We start from the raw sequence: 27,946 nt of genomic DNA on the forward strand, positions 1-27,946 counted from the left end.
ACCATTTGACCCAGTTATATCACTCCTTGGCATATACCCAAAGAACTCATCCTATTGCAGAGACACTTGTATATCCATGTTTGTTGCTGCTCTTTTCACAATAGCTAAGAGATAGAAGCAACCTAAGTGTCCCTCAATTGACGAGTAGATAATGAAAATATGGTTCATTTATATGATGGAGTTTTACTCTGCAATAAAGAGAGATGAAATCATGAAATCTGCACGTAAATGGACAGAACTAGAAACTGCTACACTAAGTGAAGTAACACAGACTCAGAAAAAAAAATCGATGTTTGTTTTCCCTCATATGTGGGATCCTAGAACCAAACCCTGATAAGTGAGTACGTATCCAGACATAACTACAGGAACCAGGATAATGGAAAGGAAACAGGGAGGTAAAGGAAAAGAAAGAACCTGAAAGAGAAGAACAGTAGGAAACAGGCCTTAATAAGGGAGATATGGATAAAAATTGGGTTAGTTTAAGGGAGGGAGGAGGGAAGGGTATACAAGGAACCTAGGGGATAAAGGGAAAGAAGGAGCTCAAGAGAGGTAGGACCATAGGAGAAGGGTATTAGTAAGGGAGAAAGGAGGGAAATGGGGGCACCTTAAGTTGGAAAACCATGATGGAGGGGTGAGACAATGTGAGATAAACAATGCCTACATAGTTTTGAAAACCAGAGGGCACCAAATTACACCTGCAACCTACTGATAAAGTAGGCATAGCAGATCAAGAAATATATGTCTAGGTAAGGTTTATCTGAGAACAATTGGTCTTTGCCCAAGGTTTATCTATATGACACACAGTAATTAAAAGTAACAGGCTGGTGGAACTAAACTTCTTGGACGTTTAACAGACATACTTTGAGGCCTATACTAATTTGGTCAGACGGACAAAAAGGACAGTTTTTGCTCCTTGCCCTTCTAACTCAACTAAGCTCCAGAGGACGATGAGCATCTCTCAAAATGTCCTGTAACTGTGGTGCACCACCTGTCCTCTTGATCCAGGAGGCCATGAGACCCCACCAAATGGACTTGAACCAGTGTCCATTCTACAAAGAGGAGGGTCAACACAGAGGAATCATTTCTTCCATGCTTCCAAGTGAACCAACCATGGTCGAGCAGGACCTTTGACTTTTCTTCACATAGGCGGAACTGGTAAAAGAAAGGAGCCAGGGGCTCCTCCCAGGCCCATGTGACCCCTGAGGAACTGATCTTCAAATGTCCTTAAGAGTAAAAATAAATTGGTTTATCTGGGCCAACTGTATGGCCTTAAACACCCAAAAGGAAAGTATAACCAAAGATTAAAGGGGCCAATATAATTTCATAAGTGTCCATATGCACAGCTAAAGGCTACATAACAAGCAACAATGCCAGACAGGCGATACCTTCTTTTGAGTTGTTGGCCAGCATGGCCAAAGGGATTCCCAGCTGGGAAAATGAACTGCAGACCCCAATCTTATCTAAAGGAATATTGACAACTGATTACCACTAGATGAGGAACAGCTGACCCTCCTAAAACAAAGACCTCTAGATAGGCTGACTAGATTCACCAGAAGGGCAAGTAGTGGGGAATGGCTTGGGGTGCCGACAACACAGCAGACAGTAGCAGGGATATCAGAGTATAAGGGCTCTAGTGGGGGGAGGGAGGCTATGGGAGGGTGCTATCTGGGAAGTGGGTATAAAAATAAGTTAATTAATTTTAAAAAATCGCTTTCTAAAAACACAAAAAACAAAATCCTTCCAAGTTTTGTCAACCAATGCTTCATTTTTTTTTGTGCCAGAGCTGAAAGGACCAAGTCTGATCTCTTTTAGCCCCTGACTAGTCTTGTTTTGCTCTTTTTCTATCTATTTATTTATTTTTATTTATTTATTTTTGTCTTTTTGAGACAGGGTGTCCCTGAAGCCCCAGCTGTCCTGGATCTTACTATATAGACCAGGCTAGCCTCGATCTCACAGACATCCACGTGCCTATGTCTCCCAAGTGCTGGAATTAAAGGCATGCACTACCACACCTGACTTTGCTTTGTTTTTTCGTGGGGGGGGGCATGTTCATATGTGGGAATGCCTGTGTATGCAAGTATGTGAATGTGTGAATATTACTCATAAAACAGCCTCGGATGTGAGTCCCCAGGTGTCTCTCATGTTTTGCGTGGGGCTGGAACCTCACCAAGTCGTCTTGGCTACTTGGTCAGCATGTATCCAGGAATCCACCTATCTCATCTCACACCTCAGTATTGCTGGGATTCAGGAACATGCCACCACACCCACTTTTATTGTTGGTTCTGGGATGAAACTCAGGTCCTCATGCTTGCAAGGCAAGTGCTTTTACCAACAGAGGCATCTCCCCAGCTCTGCTTTCTTATTTAAATCTCTGTCAGCAACTAAACTGCATCTCCTGCCCAGACCAAGACAGCAGAAGCCCACCTTGTACCCATACACAATGGTCCTGAGGCAACAGAATAGGAACTATGGAGGAGGTCCCAGAGGTTAACACAGGAAAGGCAGCAGAGGGGAAAGACGGCGGTCTGTACTCCACCCAGGCTTCATTCAGCCAAGGAAGCATGCCCTGAAAAGCCCAGGTTAACTTGGGAGAGACGGATGCTATGCTAATGACCCATAAGAAATCACTGCGGATCTTGCTTAGTCCCTCTCTTCCTTCGCCCCCTTGGAGCCAGACCGCCCTTCATAAATGACCTCCTTTCCTGTGTCTATGCAATTCATGATAAAAGGGCACATGAACCAGGAAACTTGAGCACCTGCTCTCCAGACTCCTACCCACACCTGTAAGGGTCTCTTTGCTAAATGCAGTTGTCAAAGCTCAGGGTTGGAGAACTCTGGAAGGAAGCTAGGTGATCTAACACCTCTCAACCACTATGACTCCTTTTCCCATAGACCAGCTACAGTCAAAGTGACCAGTGACCAAAGTGACCGGTGACTCGCAGACACCCGGACACCCTGCCCATTCTCTCTCCTCTGCCCAGGTCATTCCTTGTCCCTTCCCTCTCTACATCATATACGCCTGTTGTCCTTTAAGACACAGATGATACTTCATGAATCTCAGAACCTCCCGAAATCCCCCAAGCACACGTGGCCCCTCTCCATGTCAACCCTTGATTGTACTCTCTGTTCTTTCTGACCTTTTGTGTTGCACCCTGAGAACATTCATGTCCAAGTTCTTGTCTAATTTCATCCCCTCGGTGTTAATTACAGCGGTCAGTGTTGAGGGCAAAACAACTGAACAGAAACCAACAGGAGAGAAAAAGAAAAAAGCAATAAATGATCACAATTCTAATGCCAGAGCCAACACAGAGGCTACTCAGGTCAGTGCGTTCATCCTCACTGAGACTCTTCTCATTTACCCTGAATCTGTCAACGGAACAACATGATTCCCTGGGGGTTACCCAGCCTCATCCCTAATTAAGCCCAGGAATGGGCATTTTTACTTCGATGGTTCATTCCAGAAATACTTATGAGCACACACCATGTGTTGGGACAGCAGCAAACCACAGGGTCTCTGCGTTCAGGGTCCCAGACGTGGCATTTTTTTAATTTTTAAATTATTTATTTATTTATTTATTTATTTATTTATTTATTTGGTCTTTTTTGAGACAGGGTCTCCCTGGAGACTCAGCTGGCCTAAAACTTGCTATGTAGACCAGGCTGGTCTTGAATTCACAGAGATCCACCTACATCTGCCTCCCAAGTGCTAAAATTAAAGAAGTGTGCCATCACGCCCAGCTATTTTATTTATTTTATGTATATGAGTGTCTTGCCTGCATGAATGTAAGTGTACCTGTGTGTGCAATGCCCACAGGGACCAGATGATGGCATTGGAACTCATGGAACTAGAGTTCTGGACAGCTGTTAGCTGTCACATGGGTGCAGAAGAACCCAGGTCCTCTACAAGAGGACCATCTCTCTAGCCTCCAGACCTGGCATTTTAACTGACAAAAATGAGCACGTAAAGAAGATGAGCAATTTCAGGGGGCTGAAGAGAGATGGCTCAGCAGTTAAGAACAATGAATGTTTTCGCAGAAGACCCAGGTTCGAATCCCAGAACCCAATGGCAGCTAACAACTGTCCATAACTCCAGTTCCAGGGGATCTGACAGCCTCTCCTGTCCTCCATGGGCATTGCGTGACATGGGTGCAGCTACCTACATGCAGGCAATACACGCATACACATGAAATAAAAAATAAAAATAAAATATTTTTAAAAAAGAAGAGCAATTTCAAACACCGAAGGATCTAGGAAGCGCTCACATACAGTGAGTTAACAGGAAGTGTTGCTGGTAAGGCCTCTCTGAACAACAGATGTGTGATACAGACCTGGATGGCACACAGACCCTGCAAAACATCTGCCAGCAGTGGAGGCCTCGCTAACATGGCCCGGGGTGGGGCATGCTCAGTGTGCTCAGGGAGGAGGGGAGCCAGCCTGCTTCAAGCAATCAGCGAGGCCTCAGCAGACAGGTGTCTTTCATTGACAAATAATAACGTATGGACGTATGAGCTCCCACCTCTTCCACTTCCCCTGTGCCTGTGCTAAGATGCGTCCCCACCAACTGCGTCCAAGACTTCCTTCTCACACCCTCACTAACATAGTTACCTTTCCATTCTTACTGGAGTCATCCACGCAGGAATGAAGTGATACCACACGGTCATCTAAATGGACATACCCTCACCATCAGTGATGCCAACATGTTTCATGAACTGTCTGCTGGTTTTGTATGTCGTCTTCTGAGGAATGTTTTATGCAGGTCCCTTGCCTATTTGGTGACAGGGCTCTGTGTTTTTATTATGGAGTGTGAGCTCCTGACTGACCTGGATATGATGAATCCCTCAATAACACATTTTGCAAATATTTTCTCTCAACCTTTGAGCGTCTCTTGCTCAGTTACTCCCTTTGTTGTATGAAGCCTTTTAGTGTACTGGGTCTCTATTTGCTTCTTTCTTTCTTTCTTTCTTTCTTTCTTTCTTTCTTTCTTTCTTTCTTTCTTTCTTTCTTTCTTTCCTTCCTTCCTTCCTTCCTTCCTTCCTTCCTCCCTCCCTCCCTTCCTTTCTTTCATGTATGCAACCTTTTAGTTTGATGGGACTCTACTTGGGTTTTTTCTCATTACCTATATGCCAGACACCGTTGCCCAGACAAACAACTTGTAGCTCTTCCTCTCTCTTCCAGGTCTTATACCTGCATCTTAATCCACCTGGAGCTGATTCTTATACACTGGGTAAAAATAATGCCTCAATTTCATTCTCTTTCATGTGGATACCACTTCCCCTACACAATTTATTAAAGGCATTGTCCTCCCCCTTGTGTGTCCTTGGCCTCTTTGTCAAAAAGCAATTGATTGACCATGTATGGATGTATTCTGGGCTCTGCTCCATTTCAGTGGTCAATGGGTCTGCTTACAAGCCAGAACCATGCTGTGTTAGGCACTGTTGCTTTGCAATATAATCTTAAGTCAGGAAGATTAATGTCTCCTGCTTTGGTTTCTCCTGTTTGGCTGTGTGGGATCTTTTAGGTCCATATGACTTTTAGGATTTCCTTGTATCTGTGGAGAATGGCACTGGAATTTTGATAGAGATTACGTTAAATCTGTAGATCACTGTGGGTTGTGTGGACATTTTAACAATCCTGAGTCTTCTAACCCACATCCGTAAGACATCTTTGCGTGTTATCTTTACTTTCTTTCATCAGTGTTTTGTAGTCTTAGGACTTAAGTCACTTACCTACTTGAGTGAGCTGATTCCTCAGTTCCAGTAGTTTCTACAGACTCTATATGACTCTGGTTTCTGTCTACTCTCACCATGTTTTTCCTATCCCTTTTCCTCTTTTGTGATTCTGGGAAGCACAGGTACACATGTTAGCAAGAACTCTACCACTGACTGAGTCACCCCCAGCCCGGTCTCGTCACCTGCATTCACACACTGCTAGCAGCCCAGCCAAAACAACTAGGCAAGAAAAAGAAATGGAAGACATCTAAACAAGAGAGAAGCAAAATAGTCTGTACTTGCAGACTACCTGAGTGTATGTCTTTAAAGGGTAGGGATTCAGGGCAGGAGAGATGGTTCAGTGGTTAAGAGCACTGGCTGCTCTTGCAGAAGACGCAGGGCTGGGGGATGTTGGTTCCCAGCAGGGACATTGCAGCTAACAAGTTTTGGGGGCTCCTATGCCCTGTTTTGGTATACCCATGTTGTGCATGGGCATTGCACAACATGGGTGTACTTACATACACGCATGCAAAACACTCATACACATAAAATAAAAATAAACTAATTAAAAGTCCTTATAGACTCCACAAAAACACATTAGAACTGATAAAGTTTCAAGGTACAAAGTCAAGTCACAAAACACAGTGGCATTTCTCTATGCTACCAAGGTTCTGTCTAAAAAGCAAATCAGGAACGTGTCTTGAGGTGGGAAGGGGAGCCTTACTTTCTTGGTGTTGAATAAAACTTGTCACAATATTAAAGCACGTAGACTCCCTCCTCAGGGAGCACACGTAAAACTCTCTGAGACACTCAAAGGAATGAATTAAAAAGGCAGGAGATTAAGAGAGAAGGAAACTGTACTTACCATAGGAAATAGCACGTACTCTCGGAGGAATTCTTGGGAATCAAACTGGTTATAGTCTCCAAAATCAGCTGAGGAGAAAAGGCGGGGAAACAGCAGCAGTTATTTCATGGAACAAAAGACAGAATGAAAAATGGCAACTTTCCTCACGTGCATTTGTCCATTCCATCCTAGTTCTGCGGCCTCACTAAACAGATACAGGACCAGCTATATCTGATGATGCCATCACCTTTACCTAGCAACTGTAGCTATAACGTATGAGCTACACCATTTTCTAGAAAAAAAGGGGAAATCTGGAATGGTTATTTAAAGATTTTAAAACAAATCTGTGTTTCTTTTTGACTGTGCACCAGATTATACCTCCAGTGTATCTGCCAAGAGGACTTTCTAGGTCAAGGTTAACATGGAGAACCTCAGCTGGAAACATATCTGCAGGGGAAACTCCCCCTGTAAATCACCCTTGGCAAACAACCTCGAAAATCTTCACACTTCCTGCAAACTCACCTGTTATAAGATGTCAGGAATTGGGTTCTGCCCTGTTTCACCCCACAGTGGTATGTTGGGGCAGGCGCAAGCTGAGTCCATGGAGCCCAAGTCACAGCACACAAACAACCTGCTCTTCTCTCCCTGTGTTCACAAATACCAACCCCACACAGAACTCTGACTTGATGGAAAAGATTTCTCATGTAATAGCAATATATGCAGAGGAGAGGACACATCTGCACATACGCAAGTGCCACATGAAGGAGCTGCAGAGACAGAGGATCCCCCTGCAAAATGGGGCGTACAACTGTCACTCAGTCGGGTGAGGCACCCACAGCAGAAAGACGGCTCACTGCTCAATCACGTTCTCTCCTATCAGCTTTCCTACTTCTGTGGGTGTGTCTTTCAAGTAGCCCAATATGGGTTGTTAAGAAAATGAGTGTGTGTGGGGGGGGTGTGCATACACTCGCCTAGACAGGCACACATGGAGGTAAGAGGTTGACCTCTGCCGTATTCCTCAATTGCTTCTCCAACCTAATTTTTTTTTTTTTTGGTCTTTTTAAGACAGGGTCTCCCTGTAGCCTCAGCTGGCCTGGCACTCACTATGTAGACTAGACTGGCCTTGAGCTTACAGATATCCACATGCCTCTGCCTCCCAAGTGCTGGGATTAGAGGCCTACACCACCACACCCAGCTCCAACCTAATATTTTGAGACAGGGTCTCTCACTGAACCTGCAGCTGGCTGTCTGGGCTAAGCTGGCTGGCCAGTTAGCCCTTAGGATCCCTCCTGTCTCTGCCCCCCATGCTGGGGTTACAGGCATGCACAGACATACTGGCTTTTGCACGGGTTCTTGGGTCTGAATTCAGGTCCTCATGCTTACATAGCAAGCACTTTACCCACTGCACCATCTCCCCAGCCAGGGAAAATGATGCTTTAAACATCATGTAGTTAAAGGACATTTCATCAAGCAGGCAGACAGCTTGCTTCAAGGACCCAATAAAAAGGGAATCCAGAGGAAGCCACGGCAACGTCCTCCAGGATGAATGAGCGGTGCCAGAGGAAAAGACAACAGCAAACAGAAGAAAAGCTTCGTAAAGAAGAGGGGCACAATCTGAAGCTGAGACACACTGGGCTCCCTCGGTTCTCTGCACAAAGCCACCACTGCTGTCCCCATCACAGCTGGCCGCCACTTCTTCCCAGTCCTTGGGTGGACAGATGGGCTGCAATATATTTGGGGTACTTCCACCCACACAGTGACAACAAGAACCACACCACTAAAGAAAGCTGCACAGAGGCGGTCAGGGGAAGCCACCTCTAGACACTCAGACAGCAAAGGATTCCACTTCAGTCCAAGTGTGGGATGGGAGGCTCCATTCACTGCTTCTAAATCAGCAAAAGCTCCGTAGCTGGCTCACCTGACGTTAGCTTGATTTTCAAGAAAGTCAGGACAGAAAGGGAAATCAGTTTCCTTTCAAAGACCAGGCACTCTCATCTTAGTTTAATATGAGTGAATGTAATTGAAACCACTTAAAAATAAAGAATATATGTACAGATACATACATACATATACACACATAAAGGAGCACAGGTGTAGAGAACAGAAACAGCTGTCTGATAAATCTGAACAGAACAGAAAGACAACTTTAACCCAATATGTGTTTCTTGTTACACGTTTCCATTGTGGACCTACTTTTCTCTCAAACTCTTACAATAAATTATACAGTAAGAGTTAAAGCTATTGTACTCAAAGCCCAACAGTAACTCATTCTCAACACCAGCTACAGAATCTGACCACATTGAGCAGTGGAATAATTCCGAGACAATGTCCCCCACACTTGGAAATGCAGCTTTCATTAAAGACAGGATTTACAAACGGCTATCTCGCTCTTCCAGGAGGCCACTCAAGGTGACCTATGAAAATGGTTCATTAACTCTCTTGACCCAGAAAACCCTACAAAATCAAGCAAATCAAGAGGTTCCAATCTTGGTGTTCACTTTAAGAACACACGTGAAACTGCCCAGGCCATCAAGGGTATGCATATCCGAAAACCCACCAAGTATCTGAAAGATGTCACTTTAAAGAGCAGTGTGTGCCATTCCGGTGTTAAACAGTGGAGTTGGTAGGTGTGCCCAGGCCAGACAGTGGGGCTGGACACAAGGTCAGTGGCCCAAAAAGAGTGCTGAATTTTTGCTGCACATGCTTAAAAATGCAGAGAGTAATGCTGAACTTAAGGGTTTAGTCTACACTCTCTGGTCACTGAGCACATCCAGGTGAACAAATCGCCCAAGATGCGCCACAGAACTTACAGAGCTCATGGTCACATTAACCCATCCATGAGCTCCCCCTGCCACATCGAGATGATCCTCACTGAAAAGGAACAAATTGTTTCTAAGCCTGAAGAGGAAGTTGCACAAAAGAAAAAGACATCCCAGAAGAAACTGAAGAAACAAAATCTTACGGCCCGAGAATAAATTGAGCATAAAATAAATGCGGGTAAAAGTTAAAAACAAACAAACAAAAAACCCTGCCATGTCTTCAATTAGAACTGTAATTTTACAGTCGTGATATAAGCAGCTTTGAGAAACCCACCCTCTGCTACCCCCAAATCAGTAGCTTTTCATCTTAGTGAAAACATCCTAAAATGATAAGGGAGCCTCAGTGAGGGATCACTGAAGTGAATCTGACTTCTTGCTTGGAGAGACCAACATGCAATAGAAGATGGAACGTCACATAATGTCTCACCTTGCACTGCCAAGCCAGCCAGCCGGATCACTTGTTCCAGCGTGCACCGTAGCCGTCCCTCGAGCACATCTTTTTTGACTTGCAGGTAGTACTGATACCTGTCATGGGGAGAGAGATACAACTTTAGAAATACACCCTGGAACACTTCTCGCAATAAAGGTATCTCCAGGGGGAAGTCCTCTGTGCTCAGCACGATGCACAGGTGACACCGGCAGAGGTCATCTCTATGCAGGATGGACAGTGACCTCTGTCTGTGTCTGTGATGCAGCAGGGGCTGCAGTCAGCTCATGGAAAGAGAGAGAACATTCTTCTCAAATCATTTGCTTGTGGGACAGCAGGACGAACTACTGACAAGGACTCGTTCTTCAGAACAGAGACCAACAATTTAAAGTCTCTTCCACATTTAGACTCCCAGAGCAACACTGAACAGTTCCAGCTTGTGATGACCAGTGGTAATGCTCAACTTGACAAAATCCAGACTCACCTGGGAGATGTACATGGGGGTTGATGATCTTGATCATACTAATTGGGGTACAAAGACCCACCCAAGGTGGGTGGTGCCATTCCCTAGGCAGAAGACCTCACACTGTGTAAGACTGTAGAAGGCCAGCTGAGTCCAGCACACACAGTCACTGCTCTCTTCTGACTAAGGCATACTGTTACCAGCTTCCTCAAGCTCCTGCTGCCTCGGTTTCCCCACCATGATGGACTGTGACTAAACTATGAGTTGAAACAAACCCTTCCTCCATTAAGTTGCTTATGTTAGAGTATTTTACCATAGCAACAAGAAACAAAATTAAGACACTGCTCTTGAATAAATTCCAGACATACACTATCTTTTAAATACAGAATTTTAGGTCTGAAGAAATGATTCAAAAGTTAGGAGCATTTGCTGCTCTTGAAGAGGACCCGAGTTCAGTTCCCAGCACATTTACCAGGTAGCTGGCTCATAACAATCTGTAACTACAGTTCCAAGAGATGTGACACCTTCTTCTGGCTTCGTTAAATACCTGCAAACATGTGGCCTTCACTCACACAGACATGCACATAAATAAAAATAATAAATATAAATCTTTTTAAAAGTTATAAAAGCGAAAGTATGGTAGAGCAGACCACAAAGGGGTCAAATACTCTGGAATTCTGTCAAAGCCTTCTCAGGGCCCGGCTTCACCTCACACGTCTGTGACATAGAAAAAAGCAGTTGATTTCTTCCAACCTGGAGTACGTTTCCCAACCAGCGAAGTATGGACAGACGGAATACGCCCCCACAGACATCAAGCCTAAGAGCAGATGGTAAAGCAGTGCACTGTTCCCGTCAACAAACCACACTCTTAGAAGGACCCAGCTGATCAGGAATCTCCCTCCCGTTGTCATCTGCTTCCGAGACTCCACTTCCCCAACCATTCCCTTACAGTCCCCTCTCCAACCAGACTATACTGGCACTGCTGTCTGTGGACACTGGCAGCCCTATTGCTCCTGGTAACCATTACTCTAGATTCTAAGTTAACTTTGACATCTCATACCAGGGAACCCAAAGATTACCCAAAGCCCAGTGCCCCTAGAGACAAGCAAGGTAGGAGCGAATTACGGCCGAATCCACCTGCAGTATCACAGATGTCCTGACACATTGGTCTAGGCACTAGTGAGGGAAAGACTTGGGCTCTCGGCCCTCTCCAGCCCAGCCCTCCTGGGTCTATCCAGCAGGGTAAAGACAACCAGGTTAGTCTTTGGAGGGAAAAACCAAGACTTAGACCTAAAGAACAAACAATGGGAGCTATTTTTAAATCCTTTCCAATAAAACTCAACATGCGATAGGAAATCAACCTTTGTTTCCTACTCCTATCCAATCTTTCACCTGGTAAATTCATAATTTTACAGGTTTCATTATTCAATGAAGAATTTTGTCTCCTGCCCATATGATCAATGAATGGTCTCCACTGAGTTTTGGAGATGAGCTCCTGATATGTGCAGAAAGCCTTTTCGCCCACCTGTCCAAGCTGCGGCCACGCTCCACCCTGAGCTCAGTGAACACTGCTCAGTCCTTAACTTGGCACCATCTCCACAGAGTCCTGATTCCTCTCATCACCCAGGTCCCAGCACACAGGAAAGGAGTTAAACATAGGAACCTGTTGTCAAACCCTTTTGCTGGTAATGAAAAGCCAGTCCATCATTCTGAAGGTTCTCAAACTAACAGGGAGGGTACCAAAACCCAAGACACGTGTACACGTGTGTGTGTGTGTGTGTGTGTGTGTGTGTGTGTGGTGTGTGTGACAGACTGACAGAGACATTCACATACACAGAGACAGAAAGAAACAGCAGAGAGAGAGGAGGGAGACAGGCTTTCTTTCTTTCTTTTTTTTTTTTTTTTTTTTTTTTTTTTTTTTGTCTTTTTGAGACAGGGTCTCCCTACAGCCCCAGCTGGAACTCACTATGTAGACCAGGCTGGCCTCAGACTCACAGAGATCCCCCTGCCCCTGCTTCCTAAGGGCTGGAATTAAAGGCATGTATCACCACACCCAGCAAGAGAGACTTTCAGGAAAGTCATGACCTGTCCCTTCGTTCTTCATGGAGAGAATTCAAGCAAATAAAAATGTTGAAGCAGAAGTTTTATGTGAATTTTAAGAGTCTTTACAAGAGTAAATAAAATATCTAGCACTAAGCATCCCGAACGGTCACAGTAAAGCTTGCTTCACCGTCACACCTTCTACCTTCCTGTTCAGTCAGGTCCCCAATTTGTATATTTTCCAATGTTTCTCCCAGAGTGAATTAAAGAGTGATCCTGCAGAGTCCTGTGGTCCATGTGCCTGTCCATGTATGTCCCTCCTGAGAGTAAGACTGCCCAGGCTACAGTCACAGACCCCGGGTTCCTCAGTTCCCCTCTGCACACCAGGAACTCCAATGAAATATTTTGCACTGTCCACTTGGTTTGGGATGAGCATTCATCCTTCTCAATCACATGCAAAGCCTTTATAGCCTTTTCTTAAAAAAATAAAATATTCATATTTAAAAGCTAACACTAGGGGCAGGAGAGATGGTTCAGTGGTTAAGAGCACTGGCTGTTCTTGCAGAGGACCTGGGTTCAGTTCCCAGCACTCACATGACAGCTAACAACCATCAGAAACTCCAATTTCAGCAGATCTGATGCCCTCTTCTAGTCTCCAAGGGCACTGTACACACATGGTACACTTATATACATGCCAGAAAAACACTCGTACACATAAAATAAAAAATAAACAAAAAACAAAAACTAGCACTAGATGTGGTTCCAGTGCTCAAGAGGCCGGGACAGGAGAATCACAGATTCAAAGTCAGCCTGGCTATAAAGTGAGATCCAGTCTCAAAACAAAACAACACAACAGCTTATTAAGGACACAGGATTGGTCTGACGAGGAAGGGAGAACATCAGCTCTGGGAGGCTGTTCTCAAGCCACAGAGCATACTGCGAGACCCTCCTGTGTGCTACACCCGCCCTTTGAGGTTTTGTGCTCTGTGTCCCCTGACATCTTACTGCTTCCCTGGGCCAGTTTTTGAGGGAGCAGATCCTCACTCTCTCCGGGTAACCTTCTCTTCAAGAGACTCTGAGAAGTGCTGGGAGTCTTTTGTGGATGAGCTTTCATCTTTGTAACCCCCGGTCAGTTCTCAGACAGGCGAAACCGAGACAGTAAGAGGGTCCTTAAGTTATCAAAACCTCTTTTAAGTGCCAAGAGCTCATTGTGAAAGCAGATACATCTTTGAAGACGAGCCACTTCGAGTCTGAAGATCCTACTCTCAAAACTCAAAGAACAAGAACAGAGTGAGAAGTGATGGCTTCGTCCTGGTGCCAGAGGCCCCGCTGCATCTCTCGCCACTGGTGTTAAAGGACATCAAAAACAAACAACAAAGAACCCGAAAGCACACTCTCAGGACAGAGGTGTCTTCAAGCTAATTAAGATAAGCTACAGTGAGATTCTCAAGACCAACCAACCCAGAAAACAAAACAAACCACAGACAATGAGGCTGATCTTCATGGCCGAATCCCTCCTGTGTGGTATTCATTTCCCCCTATCTGGGACGGTTTCCACCTATTCCCTGCCTCTCAAGTCACAGGGACAAATGGTATTAACTTATGGAGAACTTCCTGGAAACACATGCAAAGCATGTTGTCATCCCGGGGAGAACTGTGCCTTACAGGGACACACACACGTGGCCCCTGCCACCTTGTCTTCTTCCCTGTGCTATCTGATGGCTCGGTGTCTGAAAACCTAGGAGGAGACATCAGGATGTTTTTGCCTCATCTGCCGGAGCGTGAGCCTTTTTGCATGCCACCCTGGAAGCGAGAATGATCAGCATGTTCTTTTGGGATGGCACAAGCACCAAGGAACCCACCAGTCTTGCAAAACAAGACTTTTTCTTAGCCCGATGCATTTAATGTTCATCTATGATATATGTCAAGTTGCTGTTTTGGGGACAGGGTCTCACGTAGCCTAGGATGGCTTCAAACTTCCTATGTAGCAAAGGATAACCTTGAACTCCTGATCCTCCTGTCTCTATATCCTGAAAGCTGGAGTTGAAGAAATGAGCCATCACACCCAGTTTATGTCATGCTAGGAATCAAACCCAGGGTTTCGTGCACGCTAGGCAAAGACTCCACCACTGAGCTCCACCTCCAGCCCACATATATGGCAAGTCCTATTACAGATCATTCTTTGCCAGGAAACAGTAACTCCATCCTGACAGCAAGGAGCACTGGAACGTTCCTCACAACACAGGCTGGTATAGGCTTCTGTAAGATACAGAAGTGTAGGGCTGAATGCTGGAACTGTGAGACTGTGCAGACTTGTAAGGGCCTCTGAGCAGCCATAATGATGTGTGCTTTCCCCACAGGAGACCGTGGCTGCCACTACAGGAAGGGTGCAGAAACAAGAGTGGAATTTGAACTACTCTGGAAATTATTTGGTTGTTAATAATTCCACAGAAAGCATATTTGTAAAATATTTTTTAAGTGGTATCCTGTAGGAAGACTGGGTTAGAGAACAGGAGCTGGAATTCTATTTTTAGAATGCTTGGGTTCCGCTCAATTTTGATTAGAGTCGATTGTAACTGCACTAAAGTAAAAATGTGGGTTGTATTTTGGAAACGTGCAATTTCATGGAAGTACACGCCACCCTTCAGGGCTGTGGGCGGAGGGAAAAAGTCCAACCACCCAATCTTCATGCCAGGAAAGAAGAACGTGCCAAGTTTCCAGAGAGGTCCTCTTGGAAAACCTCAGCCTACAAGGAAAACTTTAAAACAGTCTCCATATTCAAAGACCTTGAAATAGCCCATCTCGTTGCTGAGAACCAGGGATTGACTTTACATTAGGAGTCCGCTGTCCCTCTAAGAATAGGGTTATAATCCTGCCTATTGATAGAGGCAAAATTTCTCTTTTCAATTTATTTTGTTTTGATGTTTATCTAAAGTGAAGATTCCTTTATTGAGCAGATACAAGTTCTCTCCATGAAGCAGAAAAGGGTTCCGTCAGTCACTGTTACTGAACGTTATAAGTAGAGTCTGAAAGTTACTATGCACTTGGCTCTGGAAGGCTCATCCATCTGGAATGTTCCTATCCCATGGCAAGAAAAGAAATGACTTTTCCAAGTTCCTTCCTCTAAGATTCTGAAATAAAGGTTTGTGTTTATTTTTAAATGTCGTACTTGGTAAAATCAATAGGGCATTCAGTATTTCTAACAGAAATAGCTAAGAACTCTCTCAAAACTACACCCCGGAATGCTCTATCGTCTACATTTAGAGATGTGTGGCTGGGATCCCTCATCTCCGCTGTAAATTCACGTGTAGGGAATCGGAGCATTTTTGTGTCTGATTTATACTCGCGGATCTGTTTCTTGTAGTTGAGAAATGCCTAGCGGTATCCAACAAAGCAGGGCCTATCTTAAAACAGAACCACAAGAAGGGCACCAGGGACAGGAAGGCTGAGGACACGTAGCTTTGAGAATGATTCCCACCCCTCCCTCAAGACAATCCTTCACTCCAAGTCCAAGTCAGCAGAGAATCCCCAAGCAGGGAGGAGCCAGTCACAATATAATTCAGACCTGAATTTGTTCCTTCGGCTGCCCCAGGACACAGGGAGAGTCAGCATAAACCACAGGATTGACCGTCGGATGGGTGCAAATGCTTGCTCAGAGAGAGGAGGCCCTCCACAGACTTCATTTCCTGATAACAGCCAAATGGGAATACAAGTGGCTGCCTCCCTCTACCAGACACTGTCCGAGTCCATGCTGGTTCCTGTGCCCCTGTGTCCTGAGACCTGCAATGCCCAGGGAGGGACTACTATCCCTGTGCCCTAGACAAAGATGTTACACTGAACAGCCTCAGCCTTACGTAGACAGGCCTCTGTGAACGCCACAGAGATTTGGGGGTTGTGCACTGATGCGTATAGTTGAGGCTAAGCAAGTTAGCGAAGGAAGATGTTAACTTTCAAGCCCAGCCCTTTTCTGTGGGCAGAAATTCAAGTAGGGCATGGTGACGTGCACCTTTAATCCCTGCACTCCGGAGGCAGAGGCAGGTAGATGTCTATGAGTTCAAGGCCAGCCTGGTCTACACAATGAGTTCCAGGACAGCTGGGGCTATAGGGAGACCCTGTCTCAAAAAGAAAAGAAAAGAAAGAAATTCTTCAGAATGTCTTATCCAAGGTGACACTGACTTTTTTTTGGTCTTTTTGAGACAGGGTCTCCCTGTAGCCCCAGCTGTCCTGAAACTCACTACGCAGATCAGGCTGGCCTTGAACTCACAGAGATCTGCCTGCCTCTGCCTCCCGAGTGCTGGGTTTAAAGGCGTGTGCCACCACGCCCGGCGACACTGACTTTTTTAAAGATTTATTTTTATTATTTTTAATAATGTATATGCATGTGTGGGCGTGCAAGCACGTGTGCATGGGTATGTGCACATGGGTGCTGGTGTCCTAGGAAGCCACAGGCATCAGATCTCTCTGGAGCTAGAGTTACAGGCAGTCATGAGCTATCCAACATGGGTGATGGGAGCCAAACTCAGGTCCTCTAACAGAGCAGCAAGTGCTCTTAGCCCCTGAGCCAGCTGTCTAGCCCCAGGGACACTGCTCCTTAAAGGCCAAGGCAGACAGCAGCCAAGCAGGGCCGGCCAAAAACATAAGGGCTGAATCGGATTCCCGGCACTCAAGGCAAGCCCTGCGTTTCACTGAAATCCCAGAATAAAAACAAAAATAAAAGCTCCGGTACTTGGGCATTTGTGACCCCATAATTCTGGTAAGTCGGGCCCTTCCCCACATCTGCCTGTATCTCCACAGATGCTGAAATGGGAAGCTAGTCTACAAATCCGCCCCAGGCATGCTTCGCCCCAGGCCTAGCCTTTTGCTGGCAGCAGCCTGTGGGATATTCCTCTCCTCCCACAGAGGTGGGAAGTTGGAAGACCAAGACCAAGCTCTGCGATCTAACCACATGTTCTCAACGTTGTAAGAAGCACAGAGGGAGACATGTAAACTCTCCGACATGTGACTCACTCTACCCCTACTGTGCAAGGAGGTCTAGAAAAGAGAATGTTCTTCAATCACTAAAGACAGGGGAGCTGAGGTGCTCTTATGCTTCCAGCCAGCACCCCAGTGCCAAGATGCGCTCCGATCCGCCCTTCCCCTTCACAGCCAAACTTCAATGCAACAATTCATCTCTCCTCATCTGCAGGGTGAAAATCTATATAAAGGGCATCTTGACATTCAGCCGTTGAAGCCTGCATAGAACTGTAGAGGAGGCAGGACGGAAGGAAAAGGTTGTTACTGTCATGATTATTAAGAGCAAGGCAAGACTTAAAAATGCCCTTTCCTGCCTAGAAACCTTTGTTCACAACTAGTAGTATCAGAAGGCTCTTCCTGGAATATACTGGAATCTTCTTCTTCCATGACAGTTCAGAATATACCAAAGCCAGAGCACTGATTCCTTATATGCTGGGCAAATAAGAACAGGGCAAAAGTTTCTCTCCTGGAAAAGAAAAAAAAGGTTGGAGCAGTTCAGTTCTCCTGGAATCTGGAGAGAAAGGGAGAAAGCGAAGGAGGGTCGTTTGAAATCTTGGACTAACAGGGCTGGACAGCGGCAGGGAGAAATAGCTCATTCCATGCATTCTGAAAGGTATCCCAGGCTGTAAGTAGGGGTAATGGGCAGTGTGGCCCACATTGGCTCTGTCCTCCAGATCCAGACAAACAGTGCCCAGGAAGGCATACAACCAGACAAACCTGACCTCCTCCTCCCCTGCCCCGAAGTCCTGAAAACCCTGGGAAGAATTTCAATATGAGACCTTGACACACATAATAATGTGTTTGGTTCCTGATCCGTGCACTATCTAAAAACTTTTCTATGTAATGAATGACCGTTGGCAGTCATTGAAACTACCAACAGCAGGGCAAAGCTGACCTCCAACACTGTGCAAAAGGAAAAACCCCAAAGAAAGAAACAGGAAAAAAAGGGGCTGAGGCAGAAAATGACGACGACCACCTTAAAAGGGAGAGTCTGTCTTCTGCCCTTCTTCACAACACAAGCTAATACATGTATGTGTACATGTGAAAGCAAAAATACGTGCATGTTCCCAAACACACACTGGCAGAGTTCCCTGGCAAGACTTCAATCCCACAACTTTTTAATGGTGCCTGATCAATAAAATACTTCTTCTGCCAGATACCTAACTTCCTAGGACTTCTTAAGTCTCTGTGACTCAAAGGCTTGTAATTCTTTCCTAAAAAGGATGACGGTTGTTTAAATGCACAAAATACACACAGGCCTTTAAGCACTAGAGAAAAACAAATGAAGCCCAATGACAGCAAATGTCGCAAAAGTAAAAGACATGCCTCGACCTGACCCATGCTTTCTGCTCTTGAACTCTCGAGTTAATTATAACAAATTACAGGACTGCAAGTACAGTTTAGAAGGACAATAAATTCCCTAATAATAGCCTATAATTGAACCAGGGGTTCTGTTTAAAAAAGAAAACTCATTTTTAGTAACACATCATAGAGATGAACTGCCCTGGCAATCCTCCTCTGCCCAACCTATCTCACTGAGTACGGAGTCCTCCCTGCTGTGGCTGATATGAGACAAACAGGAATCATGACACCAGAAGCCTAAAAAAATATTGTGTAAAGTGCTAATGGCAAAATAAAATCTGAGTGTCTTTAATCTATCTTAAAATCTTCCATGACTTGGAAAAGTCTTACAGTCTCTCAAAAAGTTAAACAGAAATAGCTCATGAGCCTTCAATTACACCTCCAAGGTATGTTAAAGAAAATTAAGGATTTGTATTCATACAAAAGCTTGTATATGAGGGGCAGGCAAGATGGTTCAGTGGGTAAAGGTGCTTGCTGCCAAGTCTGATGACCTGAGTTTGATCCCTGGGACCCACAAGGTGGATGGTGAGAACCAACTTCTGTAAACTGTTTTCTGACCTCCACCCACACACCATGGCATGCACACACCTCCCCGCTCAACACACATTGAAAAAATTGTAATAAAATTTTTAAAATTTTTATTTTTATGTGTATGAGTATTTTGCCTGCATGTAAGTGCACCACATGTGTGCAATGCCCATGGAGGCCAGAAGAAGGTATCAGATCCCCTGGAACTGGAGTTAGGGATGGTTGTTAGCCACGTGGGTGCTGGGAACCAAACCGGGGTCTTCTATAAGAGCAGCCACTGCTCTTAAATCTTGTACATGAATAACATTACTAAGTCACCAAAAGAGAAAACACCCCCAATGTCCATCAACTGACAAGCAGATAAACAAAATGTGCTCTATCCACACCATGGGATATTAGATAACCCCAGAAAGAGATGGAGCATGCATGTGATACCATCATTTGGGAAGCTGAGACAGGAAAATCATGCGTTCAGGGCCAGCCTGGGCTACCAATGAGACCCTGTCTCTTAAAAAGAAAAAGTGTGAAGCACTGATTTATGCTGCAGCATGGATGAACTTGGGAACACCACACTAAGTAAAGATGCCAGGCACAAAGCAAACTCTGTGATTCTGCGGACAGGAAACACCCAGAGGCGGTAAACCATAGCAGCGGAAAGACACCAGAACCTGGGGAAGAGGGGAACGAAAAACGGCTGCTGCTGTTCTGAAAGCAAATTGCAGAGGTGGTTGCCAGCTCTGTGAGCACACCAAAAAGAACACTGAACTGCATGTTTTAAATAGCTAACACGGCAAATTTTATCTCAAAAGGGGGGACACTATACCCTGGAATCCTAGTAAGGGATAAGTCTAAGGGACAAAAAAAGCACAGCAGCTCTTGGTGATGTCAGAACTCCAGCATGCTCCACGCATACCTAGGCTTTGGATGCAGCTCCTGGCCATCCTTCCACGTCTCTTCCTCCATTGGACCATCCTCATCTGGCCTCCTACACCTGAATCACCAGCTACCCTCCAGGCTCCAAACCCTTCTACAAGTCAGTGAAGGCCTTCGCAGTCCCAGAGTCCTTCCAGGCTCCTATACAACCTCCTCAGGCACCACTCCAGCATCTGTGTCCAGCCAGTGCCTCTGAGTGAATGAAACCCTCACAGAGAGACACAGAATGGGGGGAGAGAGGGAAATGAACAGCTTCCCCCTAAGCCTGTTAGATATTATGTCTAGGACATGCAAGAGGGTTTCAGAACTGGCTTCGTGTAGTGTACACCTGGAGTCCTGGTGCTCAGGAGTCTGGGGCAGAAGGATCGCTTGAGAATAGGAGTTCAAGACAAATGAGGGAACACAGGGAGGCTGTTCAAATACAGTTCTAGGCCGGCAAGATGGCTCAGCCTGTGAAAGTTCTCACTCTGTAAGCCTGACAATCCCAATTTGACCCCCAAGAGCCACATAAAAAGCCAGATGTGTTGGTATGCCTCTGTAATGCCAGCACTCTATGGTGAAATGGCAGGCAGAGACAGGACACTTACCTGAACATTTGTGGGCCAGCTGGCCTGGCACACACAACATGACAGAAATAAAAGACACCGTGCCTTAAGAAGATGGACAGCGAGAGCCAGTTCCCCAAAAGCTGCCTTCTGACCTTCATGGGCGCATAGACATCTCACATACAAGTACACATCTTTTTAATTAAAAAATAAGTTTCATAAGCATACTCCATTGCACATTAAATACAAAGGCTTAAGGAAACTTCAGTCAAGCCAGCAAGATGGTTCAGCAGGTAAAGTAGCTGATCATCAAGCCTGATGACCTAAGTTCAATCACTAGGACCCACATTGTGGAAGGAAAGAATCGACTCTGGAAAACTGTCCTCTGACCGCCTCATTGTGCACTCACATACATAAAGAAATAAATAGGTGTTTACGGAGGAGGAGGAGGGGGGGGAGGGACAGAGACAGAGACAGAGACAGAGACAGACAGAGAGACAGAGACAGACAGAGAGACAGAGAGAGAGACAGGGTGAGGAAGAAGGAGGGAGAGGAGGAAGGGAGGAGGGGGGAGGAGAGGAGGGGAAGGAGGAGGGAGAGGAGGGGAGGAGGAGCGGGAGGAGGGAGAGAACTGGGAGGAGGAGAAGGAAAGGAAGGGAGAGAAGACTTCCATCCTTTATGCTAAGGGAAGAAACACTCCTGTACTGTGGACTGAATTTGAGCTGCCTACCAGAGGAGGTATTCAGAGGCTGAGTATCAGGGACCAGAAGTCTCACAGGATTCATGGAGGCAGGAGATATAAATCAAGGTCCTGGGCAGCATGCTCATTAGCCAGCCCAAGCCACACCTCCAAATTGCAGCACACAGCAGGAAGCCTTCATCCTTCTTAGGCTAGTAAAAAAAAAAATGTTTCTTGACTCATCCAGTCAAAATTCACACCTGCCTGCCCTGAAAACCACGTGTCCATAGCCCTACCTGCCTTGCACTGTGGGAAAGGGAGCTTAAGTTACCCCTGGGAGCAGATGAGTCAACTGACCAAAGAGCTGTCTGTCTGGTAAAGAGCCAGTTCATGGCAAGAAGTCAGCAGAGAGTCTGAGAATGTGGTGAGCTGGGAGTTGGGGAAATAGTGGAACCCTTAGCAAACACCTGGCCTAAAGGAGAACAGACGGGAAAAATCAACAGAAAGGAGGCAGGAAGCTGGTCTCTGAACAAGCCTCAGCTCTTCCTTCGAGTCTTTAATTAAAGGTAGCATCTAGTCTTTCCCAAGTGCGTAGCTGCCAAAGGGGTCTGCTTCCTGTCAATAAAGTCATGTACCAGAAACGAGGAGGAAATACTGACTACAGGCTTAATAGATGTTTGACAGAGGAATGAGGCAACAGAATTCATTAACTATACGTCCCCTAGAGACTATGATAGAAGGGGAAAAAAACCCACAAATTTTCCAATTCGTTCTAAGCCACTGTGGCTAGATCCTTGATGAGTGACCTTCAAACTGGGATGGAGGTGACAGAGACCACTGAGGGCCGGGTTTCTACCTCTTCCCCACATTTCTGCAGGAAAAGCCCAGGAATTGGGCCTTCCTCAGCTCTTCTAATGGACCATGCCGGGCTGCCAACCCTCACACATTTGCTGCAGAGGAAACTAAGCTTTGATAGTGGCCAAAAGGCAAGTGACAAGCCAGACCAGGGGCCCCCTGCCAGCTACGGGGACCTCGGCCTAAGCCTGATGGCCATCTTTCTATTCAAAATGATGGGTAGCGAGTCCTTCCTGTGCCCCCAGCTGTCTTCAGTCAGCCACATCTTGGGATTTGGATGCCTCAGGACTCTACATAAGCAGCGTCAGCTCTGTCCTCTCACGGGAGTCAGGAGCCAGTCAGGCCTACTTTAAACTCTGGTCTGCTCCTGTGTTTCCTCACCAATCTCTGCTGACTGGGCTTTCGGCCGCAGGCTCTCCTAGTTACTGGATGCCTGTTTCCTCATGTTTGTTTTCTAGACATTAACAAGGCCATATTAAAATGATATTTGAAGCTGAGGCTGGTGACTCATACCTGTAATCCTAGCACTTAGGAGGCTGGACAGGAGGACTGCCACAAGTTCAAGACCAGCCCAGGCTACACGATGCATTCCAAGTCTGTCCCTGCTACAGAGTGAAACAAAAACAAAGACTTGTGTGTGTGACAGGAATGGCAGGTCCAGACTCAGCACCTCCCTAAAATGGCACTTCAACATCTGTGTATCTCTAGTGCTAACAAGCCATCCCTGTTTATTCTATACTGTACTCAGACTCAGTAGATGACTTTAGATTCGGCTGTCATACAAAAAGCATCATGATCATGGACTGACTCAGGGATAACTGTCAGTCACCCACATAACTGACACAAAGCAATACTAGACTTAGTAGAAATACAAGAAACCCACAGCACCAACTCCAGGCATTACACAACATAAAACCTCCCCGCAGCCATGAAAACCAGAATTACCCCGTCACTCTGTTACCAGCGTACCCTGGAGCTCTAATACAGTCGCTCAACCTTTGTTTGATTGCGTGCGTCCATTCTCACCTCCTATTCTCTAAGATAGCTTAACCATCTTGCTGTTTCTCTTCAAAAATCTAGCAATTGTAGGTCTCAACATTTATATGAGACCAAGGTATTATTACAGCCACATACAATGTGGGTTTTTAAAAATATTATTTTTATTTTATGTGTATGTGTGTATTGCCTGCGTGTAGGTAAGTGCACCCGTGTCATGCAATGCCCATGGAGGACAGAAGAGGCTGTCGGATCCCCCTGGAATTGGAGTTACCGACAGCTGTTAGCTGCCATGTGGGTGCTGGGACTCGAACTTGGGTCTTCTGCAAGAACAGTGTTCTTAACCATTGAGCCATCTCTCCAGCCCCATAATGTGGTTTTCTTGTAAAAGGCAGTCAGCTATAAACCCGTGCAAAGAGACTTTACCATGCCCCTAGAGCACAGTGAAGGAAATCATGAAAATACTCCTCTTGAGGAGTTTGGGAAGACTTGAATTCTCCACAGTCAGGATTTCAGTCCGTGAGTGAAACTGGATGAAATTGTCATTAAGGACAGTACACTACACTACAGGGCAGTTTTCCCCTTCCTGTGTAGACTTCATGTCATCTCAGACCCACAGCAACCTTTCAAGACAGACCCTAAGGTTCTCATTTACACACGAGGTGGCCGAGGAGACCTGTCAGGTCGTCAGAGCGTTGCTGTGCTCCAATGCTGTGATGCACAGTAAACAGGGCAGCTGCGGCTTCTATCACCTGGGAGCAAAACACCCAACAGGAAAAGGAAGAAACATTTTTTCATATAAAACATTTTTTCATATGAAATGTTTCTTCCCTCTCATTCCCAAACCCTTTGCTCCCAATCTCTGTGAAAGGATATGATTTGACAAAATGAATTCATGCTTCTGTTCTCCATGATGCGAATTCTCATATGGAAAATAGTTCAGTGGGGGGGAGCTGTCAGCAGCGCACGGCTGCAGAGAGCGGCAGCGGGACATGGCTGTGGTTAGGGTCTCCATGTCGGTACATTGCCCACACTCATGCACATACGGCCAACACTAAGTGGACAGCAAAGAAGGCAGAAGGAGGTCGGGAGGGTGACAGGCTGAGGGCACCAGACAGAGTCAGAGGACGTAACAGTGGGTGGGTAAGACCAAAATGCATCGTATGAATGCATGAAAACTTCAAACATTATTAAAAATACTTTTGTAACCCAAGGTCCTACAAAATCTCTAGACAGCCCAAATCAAGGCCTTTCCCACTTGATCCCCATTATGAAACTGTCATACTTCAAAAACAACATCTAATTATGATAACAACACTAAAAATGGTCTTTGCAGAATTTGATCAAAGACATCATTATACAGATTAGGGAACCTTGTATATTCAGTTACTTGTCTACGCATTTTCTCTTGTTCAGACTGTACTGTTTGTGTGAAAACTCAGCTGCGGACACTACCACCCTAAGCCTGCCCTGTCCACTCTCTACACAGAACTGATGACAAATCTCTCCACTTTCTCATCCTACCTCCCTCTGTGTAACTCTCATCAACTCTTACGCAGGTGGGAGGCTGAGGGGGAGACAATCTCACTTCCTAGTGAGATCCCTGGTTGCAGGTTTAGGTCTAAAGACTGATAGAAAGTCTACACAATTAAGAACAAACATTTCAGCAGCCTCCTGTACAGTTAGTCCTATACACACATATATAAACACCGTCCACATATAATTTCTCTGGAGATCTAGAATAAGTACATGAAAACAAACCATTTTGAGGGAATTGAACATATTTTTAGAGAAGTACAACTCAGTATCTGCGTTTAACTTTTCAGATGGACGATCCATATCTTACACAATTCCCAACCTGAGCCTCAGAAAGACAGCAAGGAGAGCAGGCAGATGGCTCAGTGGGTAAAGTGGTTGCTGTGTGAATATGAGGAAGAGAGTTCAGATTCCCAGCACCCACATGAAGCCAGGCACAGCAGTGTGTGTCTGTAATCCCACTGCTCCTACACTGGTGATGGGGGGATCCCTGAAAGCCAGGTAGCCTGGTGAACGCAGGAGCAAACAGGGGACCCCTGTCTCAAACAAGGTGAAAGTCGAGAATGCACACCAAAGGTCATCTTCTGACCTCCACACACAGCTGTGGCACATGTACACCTGTGCTCCACACAAGGCCATGTCCCCCTCACACACACACACACACACACACACACACACGCACAAGACGACAAGGAATATTCATAACCTACTATAAAACCTTTAAAAAGTGACTTCAAGAGGACAGTGGCTTTTCTATTTTTGGTCGCTACTGTACCCCAGTAACCACAAGATTCTTGCATACAACGGATCCCCAGTAAATACTTATTGAAAACACATGAGTGACTGAAAACTCCAGTTAACTGGTACCATGTACAAAAACAGGCTGTCTAGGCCATCTAAAATAATAATTCTTTAAAATTAAAAAATTAAATGTTTTATTGTGGTAGTTATTCTATAAGGAAAAATCTATATTATTTAGTAATAATTCTTATGAATTACTGAAGGCAATTTTTTAAACATAAGGCCTTAAGATGAAAACAAATGCGAAATGGGTTTTAGAATGAAAAATCCTGAGAACTCTAGATCCCAAAGCACATATATATTATACATATAATATATATGTTGTTGTTGTTTTGAGACAGGGTCTCACTACATAACACCAGCTGGTCTGGAACTCACTATGTAGACCATCCCAGGCTGCCTTCGATCTCACAGCAATCTGCCTGCCTCTGACTCCCGAGTGCTGTGATTAAATACATGCAACACACTCAGCTGCATATATTTTTCCCTAATGGCCTCACCAACTTAAAAGGCTAAATTGCACAACTTGGCTTCAAGATATGGCTTTCTTACCAGGAACCCTTGACACAATAGTAACAGGAAATTCTTGAACCTGAAAACATTTTTTTCTTGAGTAAAATCACTTACATGTAAAGACGTTATTGTTTCTTTAGGGCAGAAATCATTTTAATTCTACTCTGGAAAAGGGGATTTAACAAACTAGTAAATAACAGAAAGGTTGGTTTCTCCAAGGCCTTAGGACAAACTCCACCGAGACCAAAAACAATGCCAGAGTGGCCGTCCTCGCTCTTCTGTTCCCGATTTTCTGATTGAATCCCCAGTGATTCAACACAATTTCAATAAGGTGGGGAGGGGAGGAGAATAAAGCCATGGTCTCCACTTTACAGATGCAGAAGCTGGCTCAGAGAAGGTAGTCTATGCAGTTATACAAGGGGTGCAGTCAAAACATAAACCCAGAGCGCTCTCTGCTCCTTTGCTGCTCCCACCACCCTCTAGACCTCACAAGGCTACTTCCTGTCATCTTGTATAACTTCCTGTTACAGGTCCTTTCCCTCTTTGTGCCTTCTCCCGTCATCCATCAGTGAACTTCTGCTACTGAAAGAACTCCCTTGTCCTTTAGGTGGGAGGGACAAAATAGATTTGCAGACCCTGGTCCAGTCTATGATCCTATTGTCCTGCCTGACAGTGTGTGTGTGTGTCTGTCTGTCTGTCTGTCTTTGTGTGTATCTGTGTGTATGTCTGTGTGTGTGCATGTTCCTGTATGTATGGGCAAATGTAAGTATGCACATGTACATGAGACCAGGAGGCCAACCTGGGTACCCTTCCTCAGTTGTTCATCTTTGACACAGGGGCCTCTCATTGTCCCCTCAGTGTGGACAGCCTGGCTGGCCAGCAAGCCCTGGGATTCATCTTCCTGTCCTCCTTCCCCAGTGCTGGGAATGTGTGTGCCACCGCGCCCAGACTGTTTCCGTGGGTGCTGGGAGCAAGCTCACTCATGTCCTCATGCTTACACAGTATGCGCTTTACCTACTGAGCTATCTTCCCAGGCCCCGTCCAATAGTTTTAATTCACTTATCAAAAGCCAATGGCATCTTCTACTTATTTACTTATCTGTTTATTAATTCATTTATAGGCAGGGTCTCACTATGTGTGTATGTGTATGCGTGTGTATATACGTGTGTGCATGTCTATTGTCTGTCTTTTGTTGTTTTCACTTAGCTTGAGCTTGTGGTTGGAAACTGGAATTGAGAATTCCATAAGCCAGTCTAGGAAACAGTGTTTTCCTTAAAGAAACTAATCACATGGGGGAGAGATGGTTCCGCTGTTAAGAGTTTGTTGTGTGCTGGGCCAGGCCGTGCCCTGCTCTAAGCTACTTCCCTACTCTAAGTTGTGTGAAACAGTGTCTTTAGGTCATGCCGTGCCCTGGGTGCTTCTACTTCACAAAGCTTCTCCATTCTAAGTGCAAATGCAGACGCAGGGTGATGCTGCATCTTGTTTGAGCCACAGGCCCCATCGTGTGTCCAGCACCACCTTTGCAGCACCGATGAGTAAGGTACCATGGACAAACAGGGAAGTAGACTGGGAGCACGCGGGCCTATCAAAACCATCTCGGAAACACCAGCCCCAAGATCATATGGAACACACATCTCTACATGGACTCCATGACAACTAACGCTGCACTGGAGATGGTGCCGCTGGGCCCGTCTTCCCACTGTTGATGCATGCATCGAGGGACCCAAGGCAAGAACCCCCAACTGTCCTCAGGGCTTCTGCTCAGCATGACCCACTGCCCGGTTGGTCCTCTCGCAGGTCCTCTGTCCTCTGGATCTGCACCTAGATGTGATGGTCCTAGGCCTCTGTGGCTTGTGACCCTCTGCATGCTTCCAGAGCTTTCCT

General features: G+C 45.6%; 1 protein-coding gene across 1 annotated transcript in view; it reads right to left on the reverse strand.

Moving 5' to 3' along the window:
- Ptpn14 (protein tyrosine phosphatase non-receptor type 14) overlaps positions 1–27,946 on the reverse strand; it is a 178,422-nt gene that overhangs the window by 58,124 nt on the left and 92,352 nt on the right. The window contains exons 4-5 of the mRNA XM_008824859.3: positions 9,799–9,896; positions 6,574–6,641 (exon numbers count right to left, since the gene is read on the reverse strand). Of these exons, the coding sequence (XP_008823081.1) occupies positions 6,574–6,641; positions 9,799–9,896 (166 nt within the window). The remainder of the gene's footprint in view (positions 1–6,573; positions 6,642–9,798; positions 9,897–27,946) is intronic.

This window comes from Nannospalax galili, unplaced genomic scaffold (genome assembly GCF_000622305.1).
Source record: "Nannospalax galili isolate Female #2095 unplaced genomic scaffold, S.galili_v1.0 scaffold648, whole genome shotgun sequence".
Taxonomy (NCBI): Eukaryota; Metazoa; Chordata; class Mammalia; order Rodentia; family Spalacidae; genus Nannospalax; species Nannospalax galili.